General features: G+C 34.7%; 1 protein-coding gene and 1 pseudogene across 1 annotated transcript; one reads left to right on the top strand and one right to left on the bottom strand.

Moving 5' to 3' along the window:
- Positions 1 to 3,343: 3,343 nt before the first annotated feature.
- On the bottom strand, positions 3,344 to 4,670 carry LOC136415206 (transmembrane protein 120 homolog). The gene has a single exon (XM_066399674.1). The coding sequence runs from the start codon at positions 4,460 to 4,462 to the stop codon at positions 3,389 to 3,391; it is 1,074 nt and encodes a 357-aa protein (XP_066255771.1). The 5' UTR covers positions 4,463 to 4,670; the 3' UTR covers positions 3,344 to 3,388.
- Positions 4,671 to 13,350: 8,680 nt separating this feature from the next.
- Positions 13,351 to 17,039, top strand: LOC136415174 (bifunctional 3'-phosphoadenosine 5'-phosphosulfate synthase-like; annotated as a pseudogene).
- Positions 17,040 to 26,822: the final 9,783 nt, after the last annotated feature.

The following is a 26,822-nucleotide window of genomic DNA, read 5'->3' as shown; positions in this document are numbered from 1 at the left end:
GCCTTCAAAGAAATCACACCAGAAATATTATTAAAAGTTAAATTGTCTTTTCAAATGCGTATTGAACTTTGTATTCAAAATAATGGTCATCATTTTGAATTTTTATTTTGAAAAATTGTGAAATTTTTCAAAATATCTTCATATTTTATTTATTCAACTTTTTTTAATATAAAACATTTTATTTGTTGTAATTAATATTATAACAAGAATTATTAATCTGATGTTTTTGTAGCCATGGAAACCAATCCAAGGCATACCCTGACCGAACTTTTTTTTATGTCATGTTGTTAATTAAAATTAAATAAAACCTCATTTTACGTGAAAGGGTTAAAGATAGGTATAGGACATCTTAGTATCACTTGAAAGGGCATTAAATAGTGGTTCTAATGAATATATAAAAATGTATATTTTCCATTTAAAATAAGCAAGATATACTAAATCATAAGTGGACAAGATGTAATCAATGTTTTTGCTCATCCTGTATATCAAAATACAAAACAATTATTTTTAATTTGAAGAAGAGTTTGTTGTTAAAACGTGCCGCTCAAAAACGGTAATTAAGTAATCCATTTAACTTAGAAAAAAAAAAGATTTCATGACCCTTGCATTTTTACATTTTGTTCAATTTCTCAAGAAGTATTTGTTTTAGACCTATGGATTATTATACAAAGTAATATTATTTTCTTCTTCTAATTTCAAATATGTAAAAAGATATAGGGTATTAGGTTAAAAAAAACGTAAGTTTTCATTGTATCTTTTTTTTTGCGTACTCTGTATAAATGAGAATATTTTTAAAATGTACCCTATAAGGTCCCACATATAAGTGTAAAAACAATTTTTCATCAAAACCAGTAATAAAGTCGTAGTTGTCCGAGGCGCTCTTATTGGATCACCCTGTATAATTACTTTGTGAACACTCTAATAGTTAGTTTCGATTAAAACCATTTCAACTAATGACAATATTCATTCACAATTAATTAGCTCTATTTAAGAAAATTTACCTGAGGGTTTGTTGAACAACCAACCAAGTAATATTTTATGGAATACACCAGCAATCCTACTTATGCATAAACATACTGTGTATCCACGGATAGACTTCACTATACTTATAAACGATTTTAATTTCAGTTTTTAGGAAAAATATCATTCTTCATAATTTCTTTATTTGTTGTATAAATACGATTCATGTTGAAAAATTTTTATTTTGATGTACAGAGAGCGCAAAAAAATGTAAAAATGTAGATTTTCCAAAATAAAAATTTTTGAATTAAACTTTTTTGAAGCGACAAAATGCTTAGAAAGAAAAATCGAAAAGCCGAATAAAATTTTTCGATAGTATTTCTGGTTGTTGTGATAATAATTTAAATAAATTATTGATATTTTCCAGCGATTAAATGTTTAAAGAAAATATCAAAGCAACCACAAATCCTATCGAAAAACTTTATTCGACTTTTCGATTTCTCCTTCTTAACTCTTTCATTTTGATGCTTCAAAAAAGTTTGATTCAAAAATTTTTTATTTAACAAATGTACATTTTTATATTTTTTTCGCACCCTGTACATCAAAATCAAAGTTTCTCAACGTGAATCGTATTTATACAACAAACAAAAAAAATAATGAAGAATAACTTTTTTTCGAAAAACTGAATTTAAAATTTTTTACAAGTATAGGGAAGTCCATCCGTGGACACACTATATGCTGAGGACGTTTTCTTATACAGGATGTACCATTCCTAATTGATTTTAATTAATAGGGTGAGAAAAAATATGAAAAATGCATTAATTTGAAAATATCATTTTTAACCGCTTTTCACATCAACTTAATCCATTTAGTTACTAATATTCTCCATAATATGATACCTCGCCAGTTTTAGTACATGTTTGGTGTTTCGGAATGAAGTACCAAAATGATGTTTACTGATCTAGTTGAAAGAACCAAAATATGAGTGATGTGTGTTTCCGTTGTAACGTGACTAGAAGCGTGTTTGATCCTTCTGGTAGGGGTGAAATGAATATAAAATGTTAATTTGAAAACTTCCTACCCCTATTATTTCGAAACAGGATAGATTTTTAAAAAAACGCCGGAACTCGTCGATTTTGTTATCGAGGGGAAACAATTTTTATGTAGAATTCACTGCGCCTCTTTCAACTCTCTACCCTCCAGAATCGCCCTCTCATATATTTTAAAGTCTTATCAAAATGCTAATAGGAAAAATGTATTTAAAATAATCAAAGACGTCTAACTTAATAATACAATTGGGGAATATAACAAATAAGGCACTGAAATGCACAAAATGAAAAACTTTTTAAAATGGTATATCACTTAACCGCTTTTACCATTTAAGATATTTGAGAGGTTGACCCTGTAGTGTAGAGGGTTGAAAGAAGCGCAGCGAATTCTGCATAAATCTTATTTCCTCTCCATAACGTGTGGTAACATTTTGATATAATAGAGATGGGAAATTTTCAAATTGACATCCTGTATGTCCTTTCGTAGAATCAAAAAAAGGTGATTCCGGCCTTAAAGACCAAAATAATACGGAATCTGGGAATACTGACAATCTGTTCACCAAGATAATTGTGGATTAGATAATTACATTCGGGCCATTCTAAGTCCACAGTTTCAGAGACAGCGTTTTGTGTAAAAATAACCAAACACCTTTCAATTATAGCTAAATTACATTGATAAAAACAATAACTTACGTGTTATTGAGCAATAATGGGACAAGGTCAGTAAAGAGCCACTTTGGAGTAGTATTAGCTAAGTGCCCTTAAAAAGGGTGTCTGTCCCCATATCTAAACCTCTTAAAGCTAAACAAAAATAGAGAAAAAAATTTACTCTACACGGTAGATGGCACTGCTGCCATGTCTCTTATACCTATCTATATAGGTCTTAACAGTAGAACATCCTATAGACTGTGCATTGTTAATTATTTAAAAAAGTACTACTTCGGAAAACCTAACTCTTAGAAAAAAAAATCATTAGTTATAAATATTATCCAATTAACTTATATTGCTCGTGGTATAAGTCCCTATAAATTAACTAACACCTACTATATTTATCATGATCAGGTGTCGTGGTCAGTATTATCAAGATTTATGGTGATCTTCAAAGGCTAAAGTGCAATAATACAAAAGGACACGGTAAGAATACCCTTATTAGATAGTATTTCTACGCGAGATATATAATCTAGCTCCTTATCAGCAGGTATAAATCAAAGGTTAATAACATTGACCTTTGGATATTTTTAAACACACACTTTGTATATTTATTATATATGAAATCGATGTTTCTTGATTTATGGGGAAGCGTCGTCACCGATCAAATAAAGGAGATGGACACAAAACAATCATATGTATTTACTTATGTACAACTATAAACATCTTAGTTACAAACACTTCTCACCATTACTTTTTTTGAGATTCATTTTTGGAGCACTGACCGCACGGTACAGTTTCCTGGCCATCACTTTATAGCGCATCATCATATTGTTCTTCAACTTATTTGGAATTACCAGCAGAGTGGTAATACTATTTCCGATGAAGAACGTCAGCATGAACAAAAAAGTCACTAAAACGTGCCAAGAAGACTCGGGATGGCTCACATACATCCTGTATAACATGTACGCGTTCACTAATTGAAAAATGTAGGCCCCGAAGAGGAACGGGTAGAGGAAGGCCAGACCTCTCCACATCCAGTGCTGGAATCCTTCAACGGTAATTTCCATGTTATCCTTTTTCCCCAACGCCCTAAGCCGATAAAGGGCCCCACTTTGATAATTAAACTGTAGGTATTGCACTAAACAGTTGTATAAATTGTACTTGAAGAATGGTCCCTTGAAGTCGTCCCAAGCACTATTTTCTGGCCACACTAATAGTACTATAGAAGCAAACACTGAGAGTCCATGGTGGATCCGCCACCAAGCTTTGATTTTTGACCCGTTAGCCCTTAGAACGCTCTCTCTGATCGTCAAGGTACAATAATACCATACTAAAAAGAACAAGTAGATTTTTTGAAGGAATTTGGAGTTGACACTCATGTTCAAGAGCACCAACACTGTGGCTATGACGATGCAGATAAGCTTGAATTTCTCGTAAGCATCTTTATACTTGAACATGGCTTCTTCGCTTAAGAAACCTACGTTAACATTGCCTAAGATCACTTTAAGGTAAAGTCCTCCTTGACGAGGCAAAGTTTCTTCGATAAGCTGCAGCTGCGCCTCTCTTTTGACGCATTCTTCTTTAATCTCCCTCAACCTCTCTGTGCTAACGCTCTTCTTTAAACTGGTGTCTATGGCTTGGAGGCGATACCTTTGATGAGCGATCTGACTGATGAAGGTTTTTTGCTTCACAATTAATTCTTTAAGAGACTTCAGGTAGTTCTGATGAGCCTCGTCCAGTAGTTTGTATTCCAGGCCAAGCTCCTCCCATTGCAAGTCTAAGTCTTCATTCATCGCGTTCATCTAACACTTCACTAGTAGCACTGGCGTGAACTGAAAACTTGACGCATCAAGAGGATAAATAATTCAAATTCAAACAAAATGTTTTAGTGTAATTGCACGTTTTATATACAACAAATGGACTAATTGATAAGATAAATAAATGATCACGGCGGAATTTCTCCTGTGACTTTAGCACTTTGCACCGATTTCATTGGAAATATGTACGAGTGACTACGGATTTGATTATAGGTTTTGTTACCGAGGTCCATTCTCAAGTTTAAAGTCATTAAAAAATGTATATGACATTGAGCTGCGTTAACTGATGAACACAAATTAGGTTTGATGATGATGTTTTATGCGTGTACGAACAATAACCCGAACGATCATCATATCATATGGAAAACTTTTTTATTATTAATATGACGAAAAAAAGTTATTTTTCATAAAAAGTTCTGCATGGTCTTAAGTCTAAAATAAAATAATTCGATTTTTCAAGTCGTGTACCAGCTTTCTTAAAAATATGAATTTTTCTCAAGAAAATTTGTTTATTATTAGTTTCAATAATGCACATTTATTTCTTGTTTATTGAAAACATGATAGCTTTACGTCTCTTAACACGTTTTCATAACAATTGCGAGATGCAAATAGATAACTAATGCATAACAATAGTTTATTTACTAATAGAAAAAGACAAACAGTTGGTTATGTAGGATTATTTACTTGAATTTTAAGTCATTCCACTAATGTTTCGACATGGCCATACTCTCTTTCGAAATATTTAATTGATCTTTGCGAAATTCCTTTAATACATTTACTATCACATTTGAAGTAATTTCTTGAAATCCTTCCGAAATGATTCGCTCCAAATGATTAACATTTTGAAACGTCCTGTGCCGGTAGACTTTTTGTTTTAAGTAACCCCATGAGAAATAATCCATAAGGGTTAAGTCAGGCGATATATCAGGTCAAAAAATATTTGAATGCCTGTAAATTACTTTTCCATTGAAAATTTTTTAAAGATATTCTTTAATAGCTAACATATTGTGGTATGTGAGTACCGCCTTGTTGAGATCAAATTTGCTCATATTGTTGTAACGGTTAAATATTCTCATACATGTTAAACATTACTGCTGAAGAACAATTAAATATTTTGAAGGGGAGGCACTAGTGGAATAACTTAAAACTAAAGTAAATAGTCCTATGTAAGTACACAAATTATTAACTCTTTGTCTTTTCCTATTAGCAAAACAAGTTATTGTTATGCATTAATTAGAGACAAAAAGTTATCATGTTTTTAATAAACAAGAGATAAATATGCATTATTGAAACTAAGAATAATAAAATTTACTTTAGCAAAATTCATATTTTTAAGAAAGCTGGTACACAATTCTTAAAATCTGATGTCTGATTATTTCATTTTAGGTTTAAGACTTGTATTTCAACGAATTGATTTCTGAATTATTTGTAGTTTTTATTCGCTCGCTTACATCAGTCTGGCCCTTATCCTCGCCCTCATGCATTTCGGCAAAAATTTGCTTAACACTTAGCCGATCTCCACTTTCCATTGTGATAAAGTAAAAAGCGTGTCTAAGCGGTTAAATTAATTTATTTGAGGGAGAAACAACATGGGTTTTGATAAACTATTACTAACCAAGGTATTCAGGACTAATTTTAAGGTTGTACATAGTGATTAGATAAGCACTTTAGCATAAGTCGAATTAGTACTGCTGGTTGCATCGCAACCTAGTAGCTTTAATTTAGTTTATCATATTTTATCACGCACCCAGAGGCGACGCCTATGAACGTTAAGAAATTGGCACCATTTCAGAATTCCCAGATCTGGGGAATCCTTTGTCCTAATAATGATGGTTCCTCGAAAGGGACAACCTTCTCTCAAGTAGCTTTGTTTTGCCATAGCACCACGTTTCTAACGACTGCAATTAAGAGCACCCTCTTTGTCTACAAGAGTTCTCCTGGAGTACGCCTATAGGTGCCAATCCCTGAATGTTGTATTTAAGGTTCCAAAGGGCAGTTTTTTATTCTCTCTCTCTCTACGATTCGACCACACGGCGACTATCCCTTAATCACCAATATTTATTGTGTACCCAATTATATCATCCTGAAGTGCAAGAAGAAACGTCTTTTTTCTACAGTCCTTCGATCCTACAGGCAAGGTTTCTCTAAAGCTAAACAATAATGGTAGCCGAAAGACGAAACGTCGGATGGCAAATCTGAATATGTCATAGTGTAGCTGAGAAAAAGTTGCAATGAAAATGTGCTTATAGATTTAATGTTCCTTATCAAATAACACTAAAAAAAATAAAAATGGATTCTCCAATTTTTAGTTTTTCTCGGATATCTTCGGAAGTACTCGGAAAATTAAAATTTTGAAAATGGTATTCGATCAAGCGCTAGATTACGCAACTTTGCCCCCATTTAAACTTCTTCGTATCTCCTCTAGTTTCCGAGATCCCAATGGTGAGGGTCGAATTTGAAATACCCTGTATATATACATTATGCAGGATGTTCGAGAAATACGTGGCATGCCCAACTTATATTTTTTTAATGGAACACCCTGTACATTATTGTATTTTTGGATTGTATGCCAAATTCAATTATTTTTCCATACCCTATGACGAAAATTTACCATTTTTGAATAAACGATTACGACCATCAAATTCACACCATTATTGGATACCCATCCAAATCATCTGCTATGCCTCATCCCAAACGAAGCGATAACCAATATACATAAATCGCTCAACTTGAGGGATGTTCTGGTTTGACCGTGAGAACCGTTAGGTAAAAATATTCCCGAGTACTCTTAACACACTGTGACTCTGTCGCCACTCATCTGTCCTTATCAGTAATCTGGCCCTTCGCAGAATTACATATGTTAAGACGTTAATTGCAAAAACCTTTTAAGGTCTGTTTTTTTTCGTTCAACCTAAAAATACCAAATTCGTGGGAACTTACCTAATCTGTGTTCTGATTGGTCAATTAGAACAAAATGGGCAGAAACCAAATTCTGCTCATTTTCCTTGTTCCTTTGTTTCCTTTTTTGGGTAAATTTAGAGTGGAACTCGAGGTATAAACTTAAATTCAATATTCCTCCAAATTCGAACAAAACTTTTACTGGAGATTCGAATAAATTCGGCTAACTAAGAAACGGGTAACTAAGCAAACGTTCAATGCAAATGATTTTTTATACTACGTGACAAAGAAAAGTAAACACCCATTAAAAACCATTTTATTTTGATAATTTTTTGCATGTTGACTTATCTTAAAAAAAGAAAGAAATGATCAAAACTTCAAGTTTATCTGTTAATTTTTTTTTTAGTTTCCATGGGTCGTTCCTTAAAAAAATAAAATTTTGTTTAAACATTTTTGTTCACATTTGCATCGCAACTTTTGTGAAGTGTGTTGCAATCGGTCATAATTTTTACTCATTATGCCTAGAGTGCGTAGAATTGAACAGATCCGTCAGCTTAGTGACTTTGAGAGGGGGCGGATTGTTGGGTTGCGCGAAGCAGGTCTGTCGATCAGAGAAGTGTCTAGAAGAACTAACAGATCCTTAGGAACCATAGTGCGGTGTTACCAGGCATGGACTCAGGAAGGCTGTGGGCACAGAGCCAGAGACACTGGGCGACTCAGAGGAACCACAGAGCGCAAAGATCGTCGATTGCGACTTTTGGCTCTTAGAGACCGATTTAGCAGCAGTCGAGCTATTGCAAATCAGTGGTTTGAAGAACATGGGAATAGGGTTGGTATGCGTACAGTATATCGCCGAATACGAAGTTTTGGCCTTTTGTCCTATCGTCCGCATTGGGTGCTGCCTCTCACTCGCGAACATCGATCTAACCGCTTACAATGGCGTAGAGAAAGGATTCAGTGGGATCAAGAATGGACTCAGGTGATCTTTAGTGATGAATCCCGCTTCTGTCTGGGGATGAACGACGGTCGGGCAAGGGTGAGAAGGCGACTGGGTGAAAGGCGAGATCCACAATTTGACAGAGAGCGTCATGTCCACCGTACTGTAGGCGTTATGGTATGGGGTGCTATCGCGTATGGTAGAAGGTCACCCCTAGTTTTCATTAGAGGCAACATGACTGCCCAATGCTATATCCAAGAAGTGTTGGAGCCATATGTGATTCCATATTTTCGAACTATCCCGAACGCTATTTTCCATCAAGACAATGCTAGACCTCATGTTGCTAGGCAAACAATAACGTTCATGGATCAACATCAAATCAACCGTTTACCCTGGCCACCTCGATCGCCGGATCTGTCTCCTATTGAACATATCTGGGACATGATTGGCCGCAGACTGTTGAATTTACAGCACCCTCCACAGACTTTAGCAGCCCGTACTCATGAAGTTCAGATTGCCTGGAATGAGATACCTCAAGAAGACATTGACAATCTTATTAGATCCGAGCCCAGGCGTATCAATGAGTGTATAAGGAACCGTGGATGCTCAACACACTATTGAAAAAAAAATGAAGTTCTTCCTCTGATCTTGCTGAAAATGTAATCATTGAATAAGTATGTGGTACTGAACATGTACAAAAAAAATTATCAAAATAAAATTATCTTTAATGGGTGTTTACCTTTCTTTGTCACGCAGTATATATTCGACCATCGCCAAGAATTTTTCAAACATCCTGTATAATGTGTATATATACATGTATGTCGAAGATTTATTAGTTTTTAAGATGTGTAAAAGTAACATTAGGATAGACAATAAGATGAAGAGCAGGCTGACAGGGCCATCTGAAGACAAAGCACTGTCGAACGAGGTCACTATTGCCACGGCGCGCTTAAGTGGCCATGTGTGCTAATTATTTGGGTGACACTAAACTATTGGTTCCTTTGTAATAGGGACTAGCAGGTACTTTTCCCATGGTTCTGAAGGACTCACCAGAACTGGGAAAGTTAAGACAAGAAGGACAAAGAACGGGCAGTTAATAGATTGATGGGAAGAAGAGCGGTCGTGGAATAGTGAACTGGTTTGTCTGTCTCTTCTATCTTTCTTTTTCTGTTAATAAAAAAAAGCAATATACAAAATACAAAAAAAATGGAGAATACTTCTCAAGTTATTCCGACATATATAAGTGGTAATTTAACCAAAAAACAAGTCAAGAAAGTAATTAAAAATTTAAAAGCAAAATCAGAAATGTGCTTACATGTAACTAAGCATCAAATATGCAGAACAAAAGGGCGATCAAAAAGTTTTAAATGTTTTGTACATTGCACATAACATTAAACAATTGCTTATTATAATTGTAAATGCATGTGTTTTTAGAAAGAATGCTAAAATAATAATAATAGTAATTAGACATTCAAATATATTTTTAATGACTATTATTCATTAAAAATAAATAATATCTTATAACCCTCATAACTTTAATTCTTTTTTAACATGATCGCACAATCTTACAGCTAAAATATGTACTACATACTAATAAACTTGTTGGCGTTATAGTTTCCTTTGGAAATTCATAGTGGATTCTGCCATGCGCGCTACAATGGGCATCAATGAACTCTCCTAACCTCTAACCTGATATAGTTTTTGTGTTTATTAAATCGCAATAACAATGGATTGTACGTAAAAAAACTTTATCCTGTTTTTGTAATGTATAAAATATTTAATTTTCAGTCAAAAACGTGCTGCAAGCGTGGAGAGACTTCCAACGTTCTAAATTAAAAATGGCGAGCGTTTATACATGCATTTTAACTTTTTCACATACTACAGATTTAATAAATGGAAATTTTTCATTGAGAGTAGGACAAAAACGAATAGAAATTTCCAATACCCTTACCACATGTAGTATATTATTGGATAATATATTAGGATACACCCCGGAAAGATCAATAATTCAATTTACTTTAACCCACGAAAGAATTGTAAGAGTGAAATTTCCGAACGAAATAGTAAGAGAAACAGTACAGGCTGAGTTTGAAAATTTTCAAAGATAATAAGCGAGAATTTTGTAGTTTATTGTGTACTAATTATTTAATTTTGATTCATACACATGCCAACGCCGCCTACAAGCAGTGATAGTGAATAATGTTTTAATTTTACTTTCAATCAATAAATTTCTGTATCTTCACTATGACTATGCGATTCGCAGTATTGTATTAATTAATTACAATACCTTCGTCTCTGCATTTTTAAGTTTCCGTTGTTTTATTTGCAACTGCAATTTTTAAATCAATTGAAGTGTTTTCACTTTCATTAGATAACGAATCTAAAAATAGAGACACGCGTTCACTGCTAGGATTGTGTGCTCGCACACAATCGTTGAGTCGAGAAACGACTCAACTCACTCATTTCGTTGTGTTCTTTACGAATGCAAAAACAGTAATGAAATAATCTCATTAACATAAAAACCAAACAAAGCCGAGACAGCTAAACGGGACACTTTTTCTGTCCCTGCCATTTAAAATACATTGTAGGAGAGCTGATCAAAGTCCACGTCGGTGGACAGCATTTTGTGGCACCAATTTAAAAAGCATGTAAACGAAGATGCACGAAGCAAAACTGTCCCAGCACCCAAGGTCGAATCGAGTTTACAAAGTGAAATTTGTTTATAAGTTTTCGATTTCAATTGCGAATCGCAGAATAAAACCGGAACGTTTTTTCTCATGCATTTTCGGCCCTGCATAGGTTCGCGCTTGGCGTACACCGTTACATTTGGTTACATTCAGTTGCCTACGTTAGAGTAATAATTATTCTAACAAAAGATGCGCCTAAAACGTCATCATTCAACTCGTCATATGTTGTACAAAGTAACTTTTTTGGGGAAATAAAAAATAATTTCGAAATAAATTTCTGTAATTTTCCCCAGGTAGGTACCTGGGGATTTGAGAAGATTTTTGATGCCTTTGCTTAAAACTTTTTCCAATGGTTTGGGTGAGGCGAAAAGATTAGTGCGGTGGGTTTTTGGCGGTGATTGGGGGCTAGGTAGGTACCTGGGGATTTAGAAAATTTGAGTTGGTAAATGTGGTATTTTTGGGTGTGGGGTATAACAGCCCACCTACTACTGTCAACCAACTTGAACACATGAATTTTTTGTACATTTTCAAATACTCAACGACTCAAAGTAGGAATAGAACGTGTATGTTATGATGCCAAGTATCACGAGAATTCTAGGAGGTATCCGAAAGTAAGAAAATATACAGGAGTTACCATTGAAGAAAAAGGTACGACGCTTTACGAATCCTACATAATAATCATTTCACTTATAGATGAACACTGTTAGAGCAATTTGATTTCAAATTAAACGGTATAGATTTTTTTATAAATAAATTGTACAGTTTGTACAGTACGTCGGGTATTATTTACAATACACCAATAATTACACAACATGCAATCAGCAAAGTTCATTCGCCATCGCATTAAGAAAAATATTTAAAATTTACTAACAATAAGTTATAATCTATAATGATGTAGATTCGTTTTTGTATAACTTACAACTCATTTGAGTGATGAACACTATTCTTAAAAAAGATATAAAATCAAATTTATCTAATTGTACTTAGTACATTAACATTAGTAACGTTGATTTGTAACATTAGTAATAATTATTACTCAACTGTAACTTAGTTTGTATAAAAACCTCTAAATATTTTAAATAATACCGTGTCTATAGCAAGGCAAAAGAATTTTAGATTTTTTTTTTAAATTTAATTATTTCTTATTATACCTATAATAAGAAAGCGCGTATCCACTCATCCAGGCTTACTTTCACCAAACGCATGCCGATCGAATATCATAGTCAGTACAGGAAGGATAACCTGGTCAAATGTCATGTTATTTCTCTTTTACTTCTTGAGCTGAAAAAGGAGAGCACACACTCGAAATAGACAATTAGACCATCTCCTATTTTTTTCGGTTGACCTTGTGGTGCATTATACACTTGTCGGGTTTATAGGTGTTTGCGTTTACCGATAGGGTTCGGAGTAACGCGGCGTGTTGTGGGTGCTAACGGGGTGATCTATTCTCCCGTTACGAGTCGGACACGCTGAAGGGACCAGTATTCTAACCCGGCAAAGATACTAGTCGTAGATACAAAATACGCGCTGATACTGCTCGACTATCTTTATTTACACAAAACTATTGCTACGTTTATTATCACAGTCTGTATATACTATACTGAGGGTGATAATCGTGGTACGTTACCTCGAGAGAGCTGAGAGTAAGAGTATAAGAGCTTAAGAGATATAAGAGATATAAGAGATATAAGAGAGATTTTAAGGGTCTGTTTGGGTTTATATAGCTAACCAACCCTTTCGCTATTTCCGTTCCTGCTACTCGTCAACTGTCACTCCTGTGAGTGTCACTTGTCGGTGCAGGTTCTCGGTGTGAACTACTCTCGAGTGTATAATGCACCACACACTCAAGAGCAGTTCACTCCGAGAACCTGCACCGACAAGTGACACTCACAGGAGTGACAGTTGACGAGTAGCAGGGACGGAAATAGCGAAAGGGTTCGTTAGCTATAAAAACTCGAAACGACCCTTAAAATCTCTCTTTCGATTCAACTCTGTTGTACTGAACTCTCTCAAGGTAAAGTACCACATCACCCTTAGTATCAGTGATACCAAGCTATGATAGTAAAAACAAGCTTTAACCCTGTGCAAATAACGTGGTTTAGTAGTAAAAGCGCTTATTTAATTTGCTGGATCAATTTCTCTGTCGGGCTGAATACTGATCCTTCCTGTGTGTACACCGGGAACTGTAAGGCAGTACAAACCCGTTCACTCCAGGTGCACGCTACACTATTACCGACAACCTTGACGTGTTTCAGCAAAATCTGGTTTCACTGGTAGTCAGCATCTTTTACTTGTCAAGCGGTGTATCTGGTTTTAGAATTTTTAATTTATGCTATTTACATGACGAATACGGTCCTCCTTCCTTCGTCTCCTGAAACAAACATAAAATTTCTCTTCATATTATAGCTGTGAATTAATGTTAAATGTTATTTACGTAAATGTGAGGTGGCAGTGAAAGTTGTGTTTTAGCGTAATCAATCAGACATCAGTAAAACTATGGAAAACGTCTACAAAACGCAAAAAACTGGGCTTCAAATAGCCACAAATGTGACGAAATAGGACCACATTGTGACTCGTGCCAAACGGGGTCAAATCTTAGGGAATCTTCATGGGTTTAGAGGATGCACTGTTTGGTTCACAGGTAAGCACTTTCTAATACACCAAAGCTCCTTTCCCTTACATGAATACTTTAAGGATTATCTGGGGCTGGCAAAACTGCAATTTCCTTCGAACTGGAGGCCTATCTAGTTTCCCATGGAATCCCAGCTTATAGTCTTGATGGAGACAATATGCACCATGGCCTAAACAAAGACTTGGGTTTTTCAAAAAAAGACCGCGAGGAAAATATTAGACGTGTCGCAGAGGTGGCCAAACTCTTTGCAGATGCTGGCCAGATATGTCTCTGTAGCTTCATTTCTCCTTTTGCTGAGGACCGGGAGGTTGCCCGGCACATTCACAATGACAGTGATTTGCCCTTTTTCGAAGTTTTTGTTGATACCCCCCTTGAAGAGTATGAAAGGCGAGATCCTAAAGGTCTCTATAAGAAAGCTAAACAAGGGATAATACAAGGTTTCACTGGAGTTGATCAGGATTATGAGACTCCAAATAATCCCGAATTGGTTGTAAAGACTATTGAACATTATCAGGATGGTGTTAGACAGTATACTGTGGCTGAATCAACTCAGCTTGTAATAGAAATGTTAAGGGACAATGGCATAATTCCACTGTTTCAAGAAACAGAGGGCTAGGTACCTGAACTGTTTGTGCCCAGTTATAGGTTAGCCAACACTGAGAAGGAGGCAGCTTGCTTGCCTAAATTGGAGATGAGTGAACTAGATTTGCAGTGGTTGCAGGTGAGTGTTGCAGCTTCATTTCTCTTTGTGAAGTATTTTTTGCAATATATTATTATGCAGTATAAATATTATTTACTTATAAACAATGTTAAGGAGTATTAGATTTTTAATATCTAGATTTAGAAATTTAATCCCTGATATGTGAGTAAGATCTAATATTAATTTGGACTAATTTCTTATCTAAGGTTAGTAGGCATACATTTAAATTGCTTTTTCAATACCTATTAGATAATTTAGAGTTGAGTCACGAAATAGGTATTTATAAATATGCAGATAATTTTTTATGTTCAATAAAACAGTTATACAACAAAACTAAATGTTGGGTCCGTTACTGTGTGCGAGCCTCGCGCTCTCTCGCTCACTGTACTCGCACCACTCTAGTACTCTCTCTCTCTACCACCGTCTAGATAGCACGTGGATCTTCCCGCATTGTCCGGCGACGTCGAGAAGGGTCAGACCCTTCTAGACGACACGGTCAAGAAATATAAAAGGTCGCTGGGAAATAGCACGGATTCATTCAGAGACAGTCGGATTTAGAGTTAGATATAGTATCGTGAGAACGTTAGAGTGCAGTAAAGTGTTCTTTAGTTATTAGTCGTTACTTGTATTACATCTTGGGTGTAAGTAAATTAGCTCCCCAAACCTAACACTAAATAATAATTAAAATTTTTCACGGTTAAAGGTAAATAAATTTACCCCGATCAAGCTCGAGTTCTTTATGCAACACATTAGTCAAGGCCTAGTTGTATGCTGTAATTTTTTTTTTTATGAATTCTTAAATTATTAATATTTCTTCTAGATTCTTAGTGAGGGATGGGCGTCAAAGTATTGCAATAGTGCTGCCGCTGCCCATGTCAGCATTTGATAAAGAAAGGTAATTGATGTTTTATAGAAAGTTCTAATATATAAAATTTAAAATTTCATTTTACATATATCTCACATTTTAATTACTTTTTAGGCTCAAAGATTGTTCAGCTATATGCCTGTGTTACAAACAAATTTGTTACGCCATTTTACCATAGACCAGAATTTTACTGTCATAGAAAGGAAGAAAGGATTGCCAGGCAATTTGGTAAGTGATCGTTGAAAATTGTCCTTAATCACCTATTTTGTTTCTTTCTTCTGCGTATTTTTGAATAATTAAGTGATTATTGATCTAATTGGTTTAATAAAATAATAAATGAAAAGTCATATTTATTAGGTACTACGCACAAAGATCAACCTCATGTAAGATTAATCATCGAGTCAGGTGATTGGCTTGTGGGGGGAGATCTGAAGGTACTTAAGAGGGTGCAGTGGGGGGATGGACTTGATGAATTTAGGTAAATAAGGTTTGGGTACACATTCATTTTGTGTCCCTCTTTTTCGTTAAGAACATTGATAGAATATTCATGTGAATTTCTTTTTGACGATTGACCACATTCCTTGCAATAACTTCACCCTAAATCCTTAATTATTATTATTTTTTACAAAGTTCTTTGTCTACACAGATTAACTCCTAACGAACTTCGTCAAAAATATAAGCAAATGGAGGCGGATGTTGTTTTCGCTTTCCAATTGAGAAATCCGATCCATAATGGACATGGGTTACTCATGAGTGATACGAAAAAACAACTGCAAGACAGAGGCTACAAGAAACCCATTTCGTTGCTTCATCCATTAGGTAGGTGGGCATATGGAAAAAATGCAAATTGAATCTTGTTTTTCAAATATCACCAAATGCATTCTCTTATATCTTAAAATTTAATTTTCTGGCAGACATCGAATCTTCATATTTTCCAAATTTGATCAAATTCTTTCTCTTCTCACACCTTAAAATCATATTTCTTACAGTATATCAAAATTACGTCGAGTTTTCCTTTTCTATTGCATTAAAAGGTGTCGTTTTTTACTGTTTTAAGGCGGTTGGATTAAAGACGATGACGTACCTCTCCCAGTGCGAATCTAGCAACATTGGCCGTTATGGAAGATGGTCTATTAGATAAAAGTTCAACGATATTGGCAATTTTCCCCAGCCCCATGTCATATGCGGGCCCTACTGAAGTCCAGTGGCATGCTAAAGCTCGAATGAATGCAGGTTTGTATAGCGTTTATTTCTTGCTAATTGCATTCGTGTTTATTTGTGAAATTTTCCGTAATTTTTATTCCCATAAAATTCGTTTGTTCAGGGGCTAATTATTACATTGTGGGCCGTGATCCTGCTGGAGTTACACACCCAGCTGGAAAAGAAGCCTCTCCTGATGGAAATTTCTTTGATAGTGCTAATGGTGGAAGGGTTTTAAAGATGGCCCCCGGTGAGTTTCTCTTTTACTTTTTACTCTATATGAATTATTCCTAGTATTTACATCTTTTCTTTTTAATTTTTACAGGCCTTTCAGAATTAGAAATAATCCCCTTTAGAGTGGCAGCCTACGATCGTAATGCCAAGAGTATGGGCTTCTTCGATCCGACCAGAAAAGAGGACTTTGAATTTATATCTGGTACTAAGATGCGCACTTTGGCCAGGACTGACGAAAATCCACCTGACGGCTTCATGGCTCCGAAGGCCTGGGACGTTTTGGCCGGATACTACCAGTCTTTAGTTAAAAGTTCGTGTTAATTAGTGGTCGGTTATAGCTTTAATTAAAATATTAAATTTCTGTTTATGTATATTTCATGTTGTATATTGTTGTGTTGTCCTGAAAATAAAGGCAAATATTTCGATTTTGAGTTTCCAGGTACCACTAACTGACATTTTCAGAAGTCAGTGGCATTTAAAGTTGATTAAACATTCGGTTTTAAACGATTTTCGCCGATATCAATTAGTGACTTGTCCAAATTTTGTTGGTAAGTTTTATTGATAATTGTATGAAATTTAAATAATATTTTTGAAAAGTATTACGGTTATTTGATGAAGTGAAATGAAGAATTGAAGAAGTAGTTTTTGTTTCTTTGCATTTAAAATATAGATGTGTACTAAACGTATTCAGGGTGTTTGCAAAATAGAGGCGAATCATTTTTTAACTGTTTCTGTCAACAATCTTTTACCAACCAATGTCCGGTAAATATTTTTAATATATTTAAATACCTAAATACCTCATTTAGGAAAAGATTTTCACATTCATTCCTTCAGTAACCTCTCTCGAGAGAAGGAGAATTGCAAGAACATACATCAAATCTCCACACAAAATGCAGTCTTTTATAAAGTATCCGAATTGCCTGATATTTCTCAAAGAATCTAACTGATTATAAGCAGTTTCCGCCTTTGTTGAAACACTTATTTTTATATAACCATTAACGATTTTGAGATTTATGTAAGCTCTTCAGAGACATGAGAAACTATTTGCGTATAAGGATCCTTATTGCTTGCTTAAGTATTTTAAAGTTTTTTTTTAAATTTAAAATAAGTCGATGTGTCCATTCCAGTCAATTTTCGTGTTATAGATATATTTTATTACGATTTATTTTGTTATATACCTTATTTTTTATATACGAATATGTCTGGTGATATACGAAGAAACAAAACGAAATAACCAAGTAGTATTAATTACTTGGACCGCTTTTGATGCGACTGTAACTAGTGGGTTTTAAAGGCATATCTTGCATTTATTTTTAGAAACTACGTTTTAAAATTTTATAAATTGTTTATGTTTGGAATTGAAATTAAGAGAAATATTTCAAACTCATAATTTTGTATATTTTCTAGCAGTTACTAAATTTAAAATGTCACGTATAACGTTTTCTTCAGATTAAGATGATTATTCAAGTTATTAAGAAATATTAATGTTTTTGAAAATAAACTCTTACCAAGTATTAGTTATGCTATTTTTAATTATAATTTAATAATCTTTTATGTCTGGCACAGGCATATGATTTTAGCATTTAGCACCACTGTATAACTTCCTTGAATTTTGCCTTTTCGGATTTTTTCTGGAATTATTCTTGTGTTTTATCCACTTTTACATCTCATACTTGATGGCAAACTGTTGAATAAAGTTAATCTACATTTTAAAAACGTTTTTAAAATTAAATAAAAGTTCACAAAAGGACATTTCCTGTTCACGTTGTCACCCGGTATACCTACTTAATTGTTATTGTTAAGCTTGAATGTATATTGACTCATTATATTCTGCAAAGGTTTTAACAAAAAAACTTGTGTTTATTAATTATGGGGAAATATTTATCAACAGTCCTGGCCTATAAATTAATTGTTTATAAAAACTTCAATTTCAGATTCCTTCGTATGTTTTACTCAAAAATATTTATGTTTTAATGTATTATTTTCAGAGTAGGTAGGTATCACATCGGTGGAGTTCCGTTTACCTGAATGTTTTTTCTTTACTTGTGATATTCGGAGATTTCTTAATGACTCGATACAAGTTCTTTTAAGGGCCAAATTATTAATGTGCTGTTAGGTTATACATCAAATTAATGTCATAATTTGGTTCCATAGTGCCCATGGAAATCAATAATTTAACATATCTCCGTGATTTGGTTCTAAGGGAATTACTTGTAGATGAAGTTAAGGGAATATTACTAATCTGGACCTTAAAGTGGAACGAGTAATTTGACCTCTAACGGGTTTAGGCGTTTTCTCATGATTTACAAGTTTAATTTCTTTTTGCCTTTTTTAACAATTCTAAGATCCTTCTAATAAAAATAAATCAGTTTTGTTGGGTTTGGGGAGCTAATTTATTTACATCCAAGATATAATACAAGTAACGACTAACAACTAAAGAACACTTCACTGCACTGTAACGTTCTCACTTGAAACACGATACTATATCTAACTCTTAATCCGACTCTGTCTCTGAATGAATCCGTGCTATTTCCCAGCGACATTTTATATTTCTTGACCGTGTCGTCTAGAAGGGTCTGACCCTTCTCGACGTCGTCGGACAATGCGGGAAGATCCACGTGCTATCTAGACGGTGGCAGAGAGAGAGCGCTAGAGTGGCGCGAGTGCAGTGAGCGAGAGAGCGCGAGGCTCGCACACAGTAACGGACCCAACACTTTTTGACTCAATGTATTAGGCATGTTTAATCTATTATCTATATATTGCACTATAATGTCATTCAATTCACCGTCTGAACCTAATCTTTTATTATATTTATTATGCAGAAAACCAACAATTTTGCATAATCTTTCCATTTTACCCATCAATAAATACCATGAACAGCTTCGATTACCCATCTGACTTTAGTGATTTTACGTGACATATTAGCTTCCTCCGTTGTTAGTTGAGTTTGGTTACCTTTCATTGCTGGTATAAACACTTTGAAACCTTTTTGAGTTAAATTCTCTATGATATCTCGAAATCCACGATCAGCAATAAATATATCATCTGGTAACAGAATGGAATTTATGCCTGCTGGATCTTCTAAAACCACTTTTATTATTGAAGCATCGTTTTCAGTGTCATAGAATGGTCCAGCGAAATCCACTACTAAACCGTTTGTTGTACATATAGTAAAGGGCTTACATAAAAGGGTTTTTTTTTGTCCGGAATACGATTTTCTTTGATAATAATTATTTTTACTTTTTTGATGCCGAATATAGGGTACCATCAATAATTAGTATCAACTGATTTTCGCCTAAATTGAATAGTTTTTTTGCAGTTTCGGTGGTGTTAGCAATGATGTCTTCATGTGAAATGGCACTATTGTTGGATACCCATCCAAATCATCTGCTATGCCTCATCCCAAACGAAGCGATAACCAATATACATAAATCGCTCAACTTGAGGGATGTTCTGGTTTGACCGTGAGAACCATTAAGTAAAAATATTCTCGAGTACTCTTAACACACCGTGACTCTGTCGCCACTCACCAGTCCTTATCAGTAATTTGGCCCTTCGCAGAATCACATGTGTTAAGACGTTAATTGCAAAAACCTTTTAAGGTCTGTTTTTTCTCATTCAATCTAAAAATCCTAAGTTCGTGGGAACCTACTAAATCTGTGTTCTGATTGATCAACTAGAACAAAATGGGCTGAAACCAAATTCTGCTCATTTGGTCTGCTTCCTTTTTTTGAGAGATTTAGAGTGGAACTCTAGGCATAAACATAAATCCGACCTTCCTCCAAATTTATACTTGAGATTCTAACGCGCCTGATACAGTAAAAGTTATCATAGATTTTTAAATATAGACTTGTTGACGTTACGGTAGTTTTTTGTCTCGACCATCGTCCTGATTTGTCGTGGCGGTACCCACGTACAAAAGAATACCTGGTGTCAGAAGTTTTTCCTTAAGACTCCAACAATAGTGGATATCCTGGAACCACTTATGCTGCAACTAATAATGGTTGGATGGAGGCAGAGGTATTTCAAAATTATTTTCAAAAAAGTTTCTTAAAAACAATAGGCACTGACCGGCCTGTCTTATTAATATTCGATGGTCATTCTACTCACTTAACCATCAGATTGATAGAGATAGCTTCTCAAGAAAATGTAACAATTCTGAAATTACCGCCTCATACCAGTTATGTTCTACAACTATTGGATTTAAGCGTTTTTAAACCGTTGAAAACGTGTTGGGACGTAAAACTAGTAAAGTGGCAAAGACAAAATATCGGTGTAAGGCTTCCAAAAACAGAATCTTCTAAAATGATTGGAGAGGTTTGGAGTGATTTGGACCCAAACATAATTATGAATGGTTTTAAAAAAGCTGGCATCTATCCATTGTCGAGGAATGTTGTTCAGATTCAACATATAACGCAATTGTCCTTAAACAGTGGAATGAAGCGAAAACAGCAGAAAAAGATAATTCTCCACAAATACAGTGACAGCAGTAATTGAAAAAACTACTTTGCACCCATCCATAATATTCGAAATTGCTCCTCAAGATTCAGTGGACGTAGCGCTTGATATTTTTGATGAGCCAGCAGAGAAAAAATTAGAAATTGAAGAAACATTTCCAGAAAAATTAACTCAGTCTTCTACAAACAGAGAACCTGACTCATCATTGATTCCGCAAAAAATGAAAACGTTTGAAGAACTTTTTTTGGATACCATAAAAGCAAATGCGCCCAATCGTGTGCTTTAAAACAAGAGAGTTGCAAGAGGAGCCGAAGTCATCACATCAGAAGAGGTGAAGTGCATAATGGTTACCGAAAAAACGTGCAAGGAAAATGATAATACCGTATTAGAAGAAATTGCCACTTCCTCAAAGGATGATAATTCTAATTTATGTTCGATCTGCAAGTGCGATTTTCGGCATTACATTAAGAAGAAAAACTGGATCCAGTGCGTAACTTGTACACAATGGGTATGTGGAACATGCAACAAAGGTTCCAAAAAACGACGGTATGAATGTGAACGTTGTCTGGATTCGGATTAATATTAGGTCGTGTAGTATGAAATGAGTAGAATTGAATTGAAACTTTAGTAATTTTTTTTTCATATGAAATGTTTTTATTGTCAATCGAAATATGCACCACCATTATCAATACACTTCTGCCATTTAACGGGAAGTTCATTGATTCCCCTGCTGTAAAAGCCTGCAGGCCGAGAGTCGATAAACTCTTGGAAGGCAGCTTTGACAGCCTCGTCGGAGTTGAATGTTTTCCCTACCAAGAAGTTATCCAAATTTTGAAAGAAGTGGTAATCAGTGGGTGCTAAGTCGGGTGAATACGGTGGATGACGAAGAGTTTCCAATTCCAACTCCTGTAGTTTGGCCAAGGTGACTTGTGCAGTGTGTGGCCGAGCGTTGTCGTGCAACAATAGCGATGCGCTTCGATTGACTAATCTTGGCTGCTTAACCGTCAGTTGCCTCATCATTTCGGTCAGTTGTCGGCAGTAGACATCAGCCGTAATCGATTCACCAGGTTTCATGAAGCTGTGATGGATGACACCTGCGTTGGACCACCAAACGGACACTATAAGCTTCTTTTGATGAAGATTTTTTTTCGCACAATGTTTTGGTGGTTCATCTTGATCCAACCACTGCGATGAACTCTGGTCTGGTATTGTCATATAGGATCCATTTCTCATCACAAGTAACAATCCGATTGAAAAATGGATCGTTATTATACCGGCACAACAAAGAACAAGCTTCGAGACGTCGTTCTTTCTGTATGTCGCTCAACTCATGCGGTACCCACTTGTCCAGCTTTTTCACCTTACCAATTTCAGCCAAATGAGTCAATATTGTTTTTTTGGTTACACTGAATATTAACGATAATTCGCTTGCACTTTGACGTGGATTCGCTTGCACCACGGCTTTCAGATAATCGTTATCCACTTGAGTTTCAGGTCGTCCACGTGGTTCATTTGTTAGGTCAAAATTGCCAGAACGAAATTTCATGAACCAACGAGATACTGTTTGCTGTGAAGTGACTTCAGTACGAAACACATCATTAATATTGCGAGCCGTCTGAGCTGTTGTGGTTCCACGGTGGAACTCATATTTCATTAACACACGAATTTCACTATTTTGCATGGCTGCACAAAAATTTTTATAAAAATAAAAGTTTTCAATAATTTTTAACACTTTAAACTCTGATCGAAAGAGGGAGAATGTGCCTTTTCCACATAAAAAAGTCAAGTCCAAATATAGATTTAGAGTGAAGTTATTCGCAGTTGAATGTGGCATTTCGAGAATCTACTCATTTCATACTACACGACCTAATACATTTGTTTATTCAAAAATATATTTTTTTTATATTTAACATTGTAGCATTTCTATTAATATATTTTAGATCTTTTTAAATAAGGACTTTCGCTAGCTAAGGACTATTTCGCTAATTCCTTTGTATTTATTTATGTATTTTGTTTATTTGCTTTGCTCCAAAACGAAACAAAATATTTGAATGCGGTAAAAAGCATTTTAAAGCAAACGTTTCAAAAGTTATGCTCTTGCCTCGTACCGTATGATATAAGGTTTCAAATCGGTTTTAATAGTCGGTTATGCACTTGCCCTATTTTCGGGGCAAATGAACAGTTCTTAGATTTTTACAGTTTTCTTAAATACATTAAGTATACAAGTGAAATTGGCGTTTTTGTCAATAGTAATTAAAGCGTATTAACTCAAGTATTTGTTAATTTCAATAAATGTTAAAGTATTATAAAACAAATTAAAGATATATGGGTTGAAAGTCAAACTTACTAAAAACTGGGGTGCACTTACCCCACTCCACTTTAACGTTGATTGTGCAGTGTAATTTGACTTACTTTTTTTACAATACGGCAAAATATGAACTGGCCTTTTAAAAGGACGGTATTAACCTTTCATACCTTATTTAATTTTTAAGGAGGTCACTGAAATCATGTGAACTACTGGAAGATCTTGATGGAATTCCTGTTCCTCCTGAGGAAATAATTATATTTCCACCTAAAAATGCGAATGACGACAATGCTGACTGCGACTCGGGCGATGAAGAATTGTAAAACACCCCAGGTTACGCATATGTATTATTGTATTATATATGTATTGACCTCTTACATTGTCACTTATATTATTTTCTCATGGAAGTTATTATATATATATTTTATTTTTATATATATATATTATATTCTCATGCAGTTAAGCAGTCAAGCTCAAGTCCAGCAGAAACCTTCACGACTCATCTTCACAGACACTTACATAAAAGGGTCTTTACGCCTCGCTTCTGCTCTTGTATCATCGAGAAGTTAATAAAGTGTTATATTTTTGACTCGCGTATAGTTTTTCCAACCCGGCACATTACAGAATATACTACGATCAGTACTTGGTTGTACAAGTGTTGGAACACTTGTTGTATCATTTAATAATAATTTAGTTTTGTCTCTGCCAGTAGGTTATTTCTAGTATATTCTTTCATTCTGCTTCCATACTTCATCCTAGATTTTTCAAAAGCACCAAACTCAGCTAAATGTTCGTCCAAAGTTTTAAATAATGTTCTATGCGGCTGTTGTCTTTCCGGATATAACTCAAAATACATTTGAGCTGTTTTCGTACTGTTCCTATCAAATTTGTAATAAAGTCTTAACATATCTCGTTTTTCTTCACTTCGGAAACTCATTTTCATTGGAAATCTGCACACGCTCTAAATTCGTTTGAGAAGTTCTGTCATATAACGCGAACAAAAGAAAGTCTTTCGATGGAGTCAAGGCCAACTATGTAATATTTCCTTTTATTTAAATATTTCGGCTTTTAAAAAAGTAAATTATAAGAAGTTCTATATCAATGAATTCAGAATGAAACGCACTATTTTTTTGTCGAAAAATCCAATATGAGGCCCATAAGAAAAAATAAAGTTGATGATGGTAGCCGAAAGACGAAACGTCGGATCGCAAATTTGAATATGTCATTGTGTAGCTGAGAAAAAGTGACAACGAAAATGTGCTTACGGATTTAACCTTTCTTGTCAAATAACGCTAAAAAAAATAAAAATGGATTCTCCAATTTTTAGTTTTTCTCGGATATCTTCGGAAGTACTCAGAAAATTAAAATTTTGAAAACGGTATTCGATCAAGCACTAGATTGCGCAACTTTGCCCCCATTTAAACTTTTTTGTATCTCCTCTAGTTTCCGAGATCCCAATGGTGAGGGTCGAATTTGAAATACCCTGTATATATATATTTTTTAATTGTAGGGCATCAAAAATTCTATTTTGGGTCAAATCACTGGCGTGCTCACTTAAAATCCAACATTTACTTTTCCGCTTCTTCATGCCCAAAATTCAAGAAAAGGCATTATGGATATTTTTTTACTTTTATTACTAAAGAAGTATTGTTATGACAAATGATACCATTTTATAGGAAAAACGGTTTAATTTTTTTTTAAGTAAAAATAGCTTTTTTACGAAATCTACACTACATCTATTGTTGGATACCCATCCAAATCATCTGCTATGCCTCATCCCAAACGAAGCGATAACCAATATACATAAATCGCTCAACTTGAGGGATGTTCTGGTTTGACCGTGAAAACCATTAAGTAAAAATATTCTCGAGTACTCTTAACACATCGTGACTCTGTCGCCACTCACCAGTCCTTATCAGTAATTTGGCCCTTCGCAGAATCACATGTGTTAAGACGTTAATTGCAAAAACCTTTTAAGGTCTGTTCTTTTTCATTCAATCTAAAAATCCTAAGTTCATGGGAACCTATTAAATCTGTGTTCTGATTGGTCAACTAGAACAAAATGGGCTGAAACCAAATTCTGCTCATTTTTCCCTATTTCCTTTTTTTGGAGAGATTTAGAGTAGAACTCGAGGTATAAGCTAAAATCCAACCTTCGTCCAAATTCATACTTGAGATTCGAACGCACCCAATTCAGCTAAAGCTATCATAGATTTTTAAATATAGGCTTGTTGACGTTACGGTAGTGCTTTTCTCGATCATCGTCCTGATTTGTCGTGGCGGTACCCACGTACAAAAGAATACCTGGTGTCAGAAGTTTTTCCCTTAAGATTCCAACACTATTTTCTCATTACTCTCTCCTTCATCAGTAGTTCTTTTCAACCACCAACACAAATCATCTAACATTCTATCAAGATTTTTTCCTCTGTATCTATTTTTCATCATCAAGGTTACTTGATGAAATCGTGCACCTTGTTCATCAGACTCAGTTGTCAATTGCTTTTCAAAATAACCTATATGATAATGAAAGAAATGAATTTTTAGGACATACTCATATTAATACTCTGTTCCTTAATTGCTTGTAAAATACGTTTTACTCTTTATCTGTGTTCATTTTCTGTTTTTACCAAGAAAACCAGTGACAACTTCTTGAATAGCATTCTAAGCAACTAACTAATTTAGATTTAATGAATTAGCAAATTCATCATTTTTCATTAATCTTCTAATATCTGGCCCGTCAAACATACCTGTAAATTATAAAAGAATTATTTATTTTAAGAATTTAATTTATTTTGTATTATTTTTAACCATTCATTGTATTTATTTATTACCTTCTTTTACTTTGGCAGCACTAAGTCATGGAAAAATAGATCATAAAGTTGTAAAAGCTGGTTCGTCTGTAGAAAATGTTCTTACAAAATTTTTAAATAGACCTAATTTTACATGAAATAGTGGCAGCAAAACTTCTTCTGTTGACAGAATAGGTTCATGTATAACATTGGCTGATCGAACATCATAATGATCTCTATGTTTCTAATCACGTTTTTGGTATTGATTGTCTTTATAACGTGTATTCTATTAGGTCGTGTAGTATGAAATGAGTAGAATTGAATTGAAACTTTAGTCATTTTTTTTTCATATGAAATGTTTTTATTGACAATCGAAATATGCACCACCATTATCAATACACTTCTGCCATTTAACGGGAAGTTCATTGATTCCCCTGCTGTAAAAGCCTGCAGGCCGGGAGTCGATAAACTCTTGGAAGGCAGCTTTGACAGCCTCGTCGGTGTTGAATGTTTTCCCTACCAAGAAGTTATCCAAATTTTGAAAGAAGCGGTAATCAGTGGGTGCTAAGTCGGGTGAATACGGTGGATGACGAAGAATTTCCAATTCCAACTCCTGTAGCTTGGCCAAGGTGACTTGTGC

Source organism: Euwallacea similis, chromosome 19 (assembly GCF_039881205.1).
Source record: "Euwallacea similis isolate ESF13 chromosome 19, ESF131.1, whole genome shotgun sequence".
Taxonomy (NCBI): Eukaryota; Metazoa; Arthropoda; class Insecta; order Coleoptera; family Curculionidae; genus Euwallacea; species Euwallacea similis.
This window is presented reverse-complemented; position numbering and strand designations above follow the sequence as displayed.